This window comes from Mustelus asterias, chromosome 13, assembly GCF_964213995.1.
Source record: "Mustelus asterias chromosome 13, sMusAst1.hap1.1, whole genome shotgun sequence".
NCBI lineage: Eukaryota > Metazoa > Chordata > Chondrichthyes > Carcharhiniformes > Triakidae > Mustelus > Mustelus asterias.
The window spans coordinates 22,156,795-22,167,445 of record NC_135813.1 but is presented as its reverse complement, the minus strand read 5'-3'; the positions used below and the strand labels follow the sequence as shown (position 1 = coordinate 22,167,445).

The 10,651-nt window shown below is 42.8% G+C and overlaps 1 protein-coding gene across 7 annotated transcripts in view; it reads left to right on the top strand.

Annotated features, from left to right (window-relative positions):
• Positions 1-10,651, top strand: part of LOC144502502 (serine/threonine-protein kinase Nek6-like) — a 288,580-nt gene that overhangs the window by 232,766 nt on the left and 45,163 nt on the right. For all 7 annotated transcript variants that reach the window (XM_078226514.1, XM_078226509.1, XM_078226508.1 and 4 more), the window contains exon 8: positions 4,782-4,876. In XM_078226514.1, coding sequence (XP_078082640.1) covers positions 4,782-4,876 — 95 coding nt within the window. The remainder of the gene's footprint in view (positions 1-4,781; positions 4,877-10,651) is intronic.

Here is a 10,651-nt window from a genome sequence, read left to right as displayed (position 1 = left end):
ACTAATGTGGTGCATTTGTAAGCCCAAGATGATTAAGTTGGAAGTCTTGTGCATTTTGCAAGAACAAGCTCATTATCAGAGATCCCCACATTATGTTGGACGGGTCATGAAAGAAATGTGGCTTGTCATTCTTTTATTAGGACACTTATTTCAAAATTAACAATTCTCCACGAAATATAGGCACAACTGTCCATACAGTGAAGGCACCCTGTGCCGTACAGCGGCGACTCTGCACAACGCCGGGTACGACAAAACCGTACCTTCAACGAACTCAAAAGTGGACGTCGGCTGCTCTGCAAACCTACTTTATAAACTTGAACGGCCTAATGCACAAATCTCAAATAAGGCATGGGGCGCACTCATCCACATCATAAACCCTGTCAAACCGCTTTGATCTGAGGCCATTTTCAGGGATTATTCGAGGCGACAATTTCAAATTGAACAAAGCTTCCTCTGGCCAACCAAACATGCCTGTAGTAACACGAAGGAGAGAAACAGGCATTTCAATCTCAAAGACAGATTTTTATGAGTTTCTCATTCAATGAACCAAGAATCTGAAAAAAAAGAGACCATATCCAATTTATAAATGTTCGCTCAGAAGAGCTGACCATCGGTTTGGTTTTGTCTATTTGTTAGACAAGAGCATGAGGTCATCCATAATAGTCCATTTTCTGATAATGTCACATAACCTAAATGTTACCAGCCCGAAGATTATTGATTACAGGCGATCAAATGATATTGATTGGAAGGTACAAGCTACCTTAGCAATACATCCGATACAATTGCTTTGTTTGGCTATTGTTTCGTTCTCTCCAAATGCTGGCAGCCGAATATTCATATCTGGTGATGCTTTTCTCAGGAAGTTTTAACTCAGAAGATTCCTTTCACTATGAATAGGAAAACATTTTACTTCTAAGCTTAACGCACAAAATACTGATGGTTATTAACCCTATTGCTGTGAGGAACTCCACTATCTCTTACGTCTGTGATCTCGCTGCTATCCCTGGTTTAGGCTGAGGGAGGTTAACATCTCTTTCCAATTAAGAATCCTGGATATAATGAGGTCACTCAGCATTAACGCTTCCCCTCTCTTTGTAACAGTAAGAGGGATCTTGGGGTTCAGGTCCATAGCTCCCCAAAAGTGGCCACACAAGTGGATAGGATGGTAAAAAAGACATATGGCATACTTGCCTTTATTGATCGGGGCATTGAGTACAAGAGCCAGGATGTCATGTTACAGCTTTATAAAACTTTGGTTAGGCCGCACTTAGAATATTGCATTCAATTCTGGTCGCCATATTACAGGAAGGATGTGGAGGCTTTGGAGGGGGTGCAGGTGAGGTTTACCAGGATGCTGCCTGGATTAGAGGTTATGAGTTATAAGGAGAGGCTGGACAAACTAGGGCTGTTTTCTCTGGAGCGGCAGAGGCTGAGGGGAGACCTGATAGAAGTCTATAAAATTATGAGAGGCAGAGATAGGGTAGACAGTCAATCATTTTCCCAGAGTTGAAATGTCTAATACTAGGGGGCATGCACTTAAGGTGAGAGGGGAAAAGTTCAAAGGAGATGTGAGGGGCAGGTTTTTACACAGAGAGTGGTAGGTGAGTGGAACGCGCTGCCAGGGCTGCAGGCAGATACAATAGGAGCGTTTAAGGTGCTTTTAGATAAGCACATGAATATGCAAGGATAGAGGGATATTGACCAAGGGTAGGCAGAAGGGATTAGTTTAATTTGGCATCATGTTCAGCACAACATCGTGGGCCGAAGGGCCTGTTCCCGTGCTGTACTGCTTTATGTTCTATGAACAATCTCTGATACCGTTTGGTACATTTGTTCAAAATCGCAACTGGTATCCTATGGTGTGGAAGCACGGGAGGCTTGTACAAAGAGAAAGACCGAGAGGGCACACAGTGAAGTAGACAATGGACAGATAAGTGATTATTATAATGTAATGACTGGTCTGAAACTCGTTCTCATTCAAGAATAATAAGTATTGCCTCTTTATTATTCCTGTACATTCAAACCAACCCATTTAATTGCATATTTCACAATTGCCCATTTTTATCTTGCAAATTTGTTGATATTTTGCGTAAGTAATTATCATTCTTGCTAATTGCATGTGTCACCTTTGTTATTATAAAATGTGCTTTGCCAAGTTGTTTTGTGCAGTTTGCAATCGCTACAGTAATCTACTAGGTGCTTACTTCGTACCCATTGCAATTTGCTTTTCATACTAAAGGAACATTCAAAGCACAGCTCCCTTTATGCATTCCTATTGCACCTTGGTCATTGCGCCTGTCGGAAAGGATGACTATTTTCTAGTGCAGTAGCATCCAGCGCTGTTTAAATGCAGATACAGTATCTCAAACTGCTGCTGTGCGCGTCCTAGGAGATACCTCCAGCATATATGACCTAAACCCCTGGAAACTTGTTATCCTGCTGGGCCACCAGGCTAAGAAGATTATTTTCACAAATTGAAAAAGCTCAAACGAACTGCCACTTTCCCTCTGCTGGTAGATTTGTTTTTTTTTAAATTGCCTTCTACCAGCCATTAATTCACAGAATTAAAAGAAATACAATCTCAGAATTCAGATTTAGAAACTCAAACAGATTTGCAGTTTATCAGATATGCAGTTCAGTCAAATATACATTCTTTCTTGTTCAGCTTCTCCCAGTTTATTTGGATTTGCCGCAATGCCAGTTGATCACCCTTCTCCCTGTCCCCCCTGTCAATCATCCATTCTTCTGCCAATCGCGCTGCGTTGAAGTCTCTCGCTACCAACACCTTCCATCTGGTCTAAAGCCTTCCTCTTTTCCTTCTGGCAGTCCCATCTCCATCGCTCACCTCACCACATTTTCCCTCTCGCAGTGCAACAGACGACTGTACTGTTCCAATCTTTTCTCAGCTACTTTCTTTGATGACCGCACAATCTTCACTGATCCGCTCTGATGTACTGGTTTAGTCCACACGCAATACTTCTCCCATGAGCTTTTTGGTTCACCGGTATGGATAGAAGTGGCTAAATTCAAATGGTGATTGATTCTTCTGTTCCTAGAGTGACATGTTTCACTGTATGAGGTGCCATTATTAAGCTTTTTGGATCATATCAAGGGAAATGGAAAGAAGGCAGTGGTCAGTTTTACTGGGCTAACCCACTGGGTGTTGTTCTGTAAAAGGAGAAGTTCTGTTTCTCTATTGTTGGCCAAGTGGGCTATCTAAACATCAAATTAGGTAGCCCAGCAAAGATGTTTGCAGCCCAAGTCACAGACTTCAGCCTTGAAACTGCTTTGTGGGGTAATAGGATGCAAATGCCTGAAATTCCTCATTCTGTTATTTTAGTGAAAGTAATAATCCCTTTAAACTATGACAGTTAACTCCTCCATGAAAAATAGAAATATTTCAAATGAACGTATTAAGCAGCCGTACGCAGTGACTGCACGGGATCAATTCAGGAGCTGTCTCATGCTGGCTCAATTGTGCTGAACTTCCAAGGCTAAGATTAACATTTTTACTACAAAAGAAAATTGATTGCGGTTATGAGCAAAGCATATACTTCTCAGTGAATAATACTACCAGTAAAACAAGGATGGAATGCGCAGAGATAGCAGCCAATAGTAGCGCTCTGAAGAAGAGTTATATGGACTCAAAATGTTGGCCGGAATCTTGCAGCCGTTCACGCCGGTGGCATTTTCTGCTCCCGCTGCAGTGAACGGAGATTTGGCTGAGCACCAAATTCTCTGTCCTCGCTTGTCGCATCGGCGAAGCGTGAACAGCCAAAAAATCACCCCCAGTTAAAGTCTATTTTCTCTCTCCACGGATGCTGTCAGACCCGCTGAGATTTTCCAGCATTTTCTGTTTTTGAGCAGACTTGTACTTTACCGGCAGAGGTTATTCATGAAGGCCCCCCCTTCTCAACCTTGCCCCTCACCCGAGGCGTGGTGATCCTCAGTTTAAATCACCACCAGCCAGCTCTCAAAGGGGAGAGCAGCCTATGGTCCTCTGGGGCTATGGCGGCTTTGATTTCGCGTTTACACTTTGGTCATTTGTTTTAATCTTCTGGTATTGGTTAAAGGTGCAAGGAACCATCAAAGAAAATTCTTATTGTAACACTGTCCGATATTGCTTCCTGATGCTTATTAACTAGATATTCCTTGATTAATTTTCAATCTTCTGCCAAAATCCACATCAAGATTTTCTGCAAATGTATTTAATGCCAAGGAATTTTTGTTTGCTCCATCTACGGGGCAGCAAGATTTTGTCTGCAGCGAGAGAGGGTAGGGAGGGTGGTAGGAGAGCGATGGGGAGGATTTCTTTATGTGCTAATATTTACTCTAATTCTCAGTAAAGCCACAGTTATTTACTGTAAGCGTCTCATCAGGCAAGCCTGATAGGGTATTACAAACGAACAGCGTTGATTTAATGCATATAGGATTTTGTCATCATTAAATTCAGCATGGGATCTCTTTTTGTGAAAACTATGTGGCATATTTCCAAGAATGTGAAGATCGGAGTACATCTTCCACGTAACTGGTAACCATCTTCAAAAACTGGAAATAACTGATAGCGAGATGAGCTTCTCTCGTTGTCCCAGGATGGCTGATATCCTATAATGCAAACCTTTCAACATGTACATCCGAAACATGACAGTTTGCAATGGGTTAAATTAATCCCCATAGAACATTTCTCATCACTGTTTGATACATTTTGTTCTGTACAGTGTTGAATTTATTGCTAATAAAATGAGAGCCATAATGTTCTGTGATTTTTTTTAACATTACAGTTGGAACACCATACTATATGTCCCCAGAGAGAATACATGAAAACGGTTACAACTTCAAATCAGATATCTGGTCACTGGGCTGTTTATTGTATGAGGTAAGATGGCTGGTGTTTCTTCATCTTTTCACTGAAACGTTAGATAATTCAAAGCAGTAATTGTGTGGTTTAACTGGGAAGATTGCTTGGCGCAGAGTGTTGTTGAATCCCTTCAGTCTTCAGTTTTTGATTCTAATCCAGACCAGACAAAAGCACTAATGCTCCATCTTCTCTGTGATAATTATTGAAAGGTCTGAATAAATGATTGCCTGCAGTAAATGAGGCATGGAAGCTAAGGTTGGAAACTTGTACCAACACAGCACCAGCAGAAGGAAATCCAAGAGGCAAAACTGTCCTCAGATGTGATGTTAATTTGATTTTGGTTTGATTTATTATTGTCACATATATTGGTATACAGTGAAAAGTATTGTTTCTTGCGCACTATACAGACAAGTCATACCGTTCATTAAGTATACAAGGGAGAAGGAAAGGAGAGAGTGCAGAATGTAGTGTTACAGTCAAAGCTAGGGTGTAGAGAAAGATCAACTTAATGCGAGGTAGGTCCATTCAAAGGTCTGATGGCAGCAGGGAAGAAGCTGTTCTTGAGTCGGGTGGTACGCAATATCAGATTTTTGTATCTTTTTCCTGATGGAAGAAGGTGGAAGAGAGTCTAACTCATGACAGGAGGCTGCCAATTTTTTAAAAATGGAAATGAGCAATTCTGAGATTAGGCTTTTAGTTGAGGTTCAGTTGTTTTGTTAATTTTGGGGAAATGTCAGTTTGGGCTAAAGAAGTTAAATCACGAGGACAAGAGTGCATAGAGTTGGCTGGTATTCCTTTGAATGTAGAAGATTAAGGGATAATCTAATTGCGGTATTTCAGATGATTAAAGGATTTGATCGGAAAGAGAAAGAGAGGAATGATTTTCCTCTTGCTCTAATGGAGCAGCCCAAACTGGGAGACATTGGCCTGAATTTTACCAGCCCGCCCGCCACGGGAATCAGAGCGGGAGAGGGGCGGACCACGGAGAGATCCGTTGACCTCGGGTGGGATTTTAGGGTTTCGGGACGAGCAAGGCCATAAAATCTCGCCCATCATCTCAAAATCAGATCTCAACTGTTCCAGGGGATATTTTAGAAAATATTCCTTCACACAAAGGACCGTAGAAATTAGAAACACACCCGACCCCCAAAAACTCTGTTGAGGTCGGTAAATTGAAATTTGAAAATTGGTAGAGTTTTCTTAGGCAAGGTGTATTTAGGGGTTACAGAACCAATGCAGGTAGGCCAAACTAAATTACGGATCAGCCACAATCTAACTAATAAGCTTGAGAGGCTGAATGGCCTAGTCTGGTTTCTAGACACATTTTGTCTTGCTGCCGCCTCATTTGTGTTAGTAGATGGAATGGAAGCGAATCGGGAAGTAAAGGTTTATCATTGGAGGACAGCAATTCCAAATTTTGGGTAGCCCTGGATTAGATGGTCAGCGCTCTTCCAAAAATAGGTAGGGGCCTCATTAAAATATTAGAATAGGAGTCAACCAGCGGCAGAATATTCACCATAATTTCTGAGTTAATCATGCTACCTGCCCACAAAGCATCGGTGATGTAGGTCAGGAGGCATCAGTGGAATGCTTAAAGAGACCATGGGTGGGATTTTCCAGCCTCCTCGCAGAGTGTTTTCCAGCGGTGGAGGCGGCCCACCATTGGCCAGCAGCAGGATTTTCCGGTCCTGCCGATGTCTATGAGGTTTTGTATGGTCCTCCCCCTCCGCCGCGTGGGAACCCATTGCAGGGGTTGCCATTGGCGGGATCGGAAGGGCAGAGAATCCCTCCCTGTTAGTCGTAATATTGGAAAGCGGTCGTCATATTCTCTTTATAAGACAATGAGAACAGGAGTAGGCCATTCTGACCCAATAAAGATCATGGCTGATCTGATTGTGGCCTCGGATCCACTTTAGTGCCTGTCCCTCATAACCCTTTACTTCCTTGGAGATCAAAGCTCTGAATAACTCGGCCTTACCCACCTAAGGTAGAGAATTCCAAAGATTCAGGACCCTCTGAGAGAAAAGATTCTTCCTCAACTCCAGCTGAAGTGGGAGACCCCTTATTCTGAAACTGTGCCCCCGAGTTCAAGATTCCTCCACAAGGGTAAACGACCTCTCAGAATCTACCATGTCAAGCCCCCTCCAAATCTTATATCTCAATAATATCACCTGCCATTCTTCCAAACTCCAATAAATATAGATCCAACCCATTCAACATTTCTTCATATGACAGTCCCTTCATGCCAGGATTCAACCCAGTGAACCTTCTCTGAATTGCCTCCGATGCAAGTTTATTCTGTCTTAAGTAGAGAAACTAAAACACAGCACTCTAGGTGTGATCTCATCAACACCCTGTGTAGCTGTAGCAAGACTAGCCGACCTTTCTATTCCATCCTCCTTCAACAAGGGCCAGCATTCCATTTGCCTTCCTAATTACTGCTGTACAAGCATGCTAACTTTTTGTGATTCATACCTTGGGGGTTTGGAGCCTCAAAGGCTTCCTTCGTTTCATTTCCGTTCTGCTGGGGTGTGGTAGAGTGCGGGGCTCATTCAATTTCCCAAATGCTGAATAATATTGCTTCATTTACCCCCGCTTCCCCAGCTGATTCCAGTGCAGTCCTCTATGGCACCACCACTCACTCATATGGAGCCAACGTTGCTGGACTGCTACGATCAAGTGGTACTTCGTTGAGTTCCAGTATTTCGTCCCGGTCACAGTGATAAGTTGGATTTATATCACGATAGAAACATTTTTTTAATCAAAGATTCCTGACACTTGGGCTAAGGGTTTCCTTTCGCAGACCCCCCCCCCCCCCCCCCTACCCCCCCCACCTACAGTGACGGCTGATTCCCAAGATCAAGAATAATTGCTTTGCGAAGGAGGTGAGGAGAAGGATGACCTATTCCTTTCCGTGTTCTGACAGCTGATTCTTCATTTGCAACTTCTCAGAAAAAGCTAGAAATCAAACTCCTGTCCTGAACAAAAACAGGGGTCGAGAGAAACCAGGTTTATTTGGGTCATAGGTTTTAAAGGGAAAGAACAGTGCGTGGACTAGCTGTACACGAACCTTTTTTGCACTCGGACACTTGCTTTTCCTATCACCAGGCACGGCTGCAGTTTTCTGCTCAGTCTGCTTCCATCGTAATAAAATGAGCCTGTCAGCAACAGGGTGGCACTGCTGCCTCACCGCACCAGGGACCCAGGTTCAATTCCGGCCTTGGGTCACTGTCTGTGTGGAGTTTGCATGTTCTCCCTGTGTCTGCGTGGGCTTCCTCCGGGTGCTCCGGTTTCCTCCCATAGTCCAAAGATGTGCGGGTTAGGGTGTGGATGGTTGGTGGTCCAGGTAAAGAGGTGAACGAACTTCTGGTCAAATTTTCACAACAATCTCAGGAATGGGGAATTAATTCCAAACTTAAATCTCTTTCATTCTCCATAGAAATGCTGGATGCTGAGAATAGGTTGATGGCTCTCGTACCCAGCATTGCTAAAACACCTCATTATGATATGTGGGCTCATACTTGTGTCCTTGTGTTTAATGTGTGTTCTGACATAAAATGCCAGAATCGCTGGGATGAAAGAGGCACTGGCCTAACTCAAGGAGAAAATCCAACCCAAGGAATCTAATTGGACAAAATGTAAAGAACAAAGAATTGTGCATCACTTGTATTCTCCAGATTTTTATTTGGAAAGATTAGACTGTGGGATGTTCGGAATGGGTTAACTGCATCCTTCCACTTTAGACCAAATTTGTATGTTGATTATTTAATATTACTCACCGGGACATATAAAGGAGTTACAGGTGGCACTGGGGGTTTGGGTGTGTATATGTGAAGTTGTAAAAAAGAACAAAGTGAGTTTGTGAAGAAGCTGGACTTGCATCATCTTTTATCACTGGACCGCAACTGAGAGGCTAACATGGAACACAATGTTAACTGCGCACAATTTTAGAATTGCCACATTAATTCCTGACTGAACCAAGAGACCCTCTCGGCTAAACAAAGTCAAATCTCTTGGCTTTCTCCACATTCCCCTGTGTCCTTATTGGAACTTATTGGGCGCAATCTTACCGGCCGTTCATGCCACGCTCCCACTGCAGTGAGGTCGGAGAATTCGTCGGCCGGCCAAATCTCCGTTCACTGCAGCGGGATGGGAAAATCCCACAGTCAGAAAATTTCAGCCATTGTCCCAGTTTGCTCCAACACAATCTCTTCCAGTGATGGTTTAAACATGCAATCTATTTCTCAGTGAAAGAAGGCGGCTGGTTAAAGATTTTGCACAAAAGTAATACAACATTGAAATAAAGCTGGACAACAGTTCAATTTTAGCGTCCCCTATTATTGTATTCCATCAATTCATCTCAGACAAGATCTGCAATGTGCTATAGAAAAACCTAACGTGTAAATTGTGTAGAAACTGAGAGAACCATTGATTGAGTTGATTGTATCCGTCTGTGTTGGAAAGACACTACTGAGACTTCCCATTTGTGTACTAAGTATTCTTGCTTAATGTTGCTGCAAGGCTGTACAACACAGACTTCAAGAAGGTTATACACAAGCTTACTGCTAACAGAACGTTGATCTTCAATCAAGCCTTTCCTCAAATTCACTCCTCATGTAGTAAGACCAAATGCTTGTTTAACATATGTAATGGACTGCAGTTAGTGACTTAGTGGGACAGAGCGCCCCACTCAAGTGGAGCTGATTTATGTGCTGGTGGTGAGTAAAGGTTGTCTGCTTTATACTTAGAGAAAGAAATATTGGTGCTGGGAGCTGAATGAAAATCAATGTAAATCCTGCCTGTGGGAGCTGAGCTGATGTGGGAATAGTCCATCACAGTCTGAAAATAACAGCCCCACCTCAACTTGAATTAGAGAGAAGAAAAATCTGGAAATTGATTCCTCTGTGCTGCTGTGCATTTTTTATAATTCAATAAGCAATACAGAGCTCTACGAAAATGGATTACCACTTTCACCCGCACAGACAAAGCAAGATATATGGAGATACCCACAGATACAGATTAATACCAGAATGCACTTAGATAGACAAGAGCAGTTATAAAGATAGGTGAAGATAAACAGATACTTAGGTTTAGTTCAGAGATAGGTGCGGGACTGACAGCACTAACAGTGGAGGTAGATAGTTTGGCTTCATGCTAGGATTAGTGTTTTGCAATTCAGATCATTTAGTGATTCTCGATCAAAGTTCTCAATTGATTTTATATACTACTGTATGTAGAAATGGAGAACAAACTGTTACAATTTTTGAACTGATTCGCTAATCCATGGATTTTTATGGAAACCGCAAGTTGTCCCAATCCTTGGGTCATGTATTACTTCAGATAGGGTCAGGAATAATCCAGTCAGTCCCTCAAACCAGTTCAACCATTCAGTGGGATCATGGCTGACCTATGACCAAACTCATCCACCTGCTTTTGCCCAATATCCCATAATAAAAAATGATCAATCTCGCGTTTAAAATTAAGAGTTGACATTGGCAGAAGAGAGTTCCAAACTTCTGCCGCACGTTTCCCACAGGATTGTTTTCGGACTTTCTTCCTGAAAGGCCTGCCTCTAATTCTTCGGTAATATCCCCTAGTCCTAGATGCCCCAATCAGTAGAAATAGTTTATCTTCATCTGGCCTATCAGTCCCCCTTCATAGTTTGAAACCTTGATCAAATTGGCACAGTGGTTGGCACTGCTGCCTCACAGCGCCAGGGACCTGGGTTCAATTCTCAGCTTGGGCCACTGTCTGTGTGGAGTCTGCACATTCTCCCCGTGTCTGCGTGGGTTT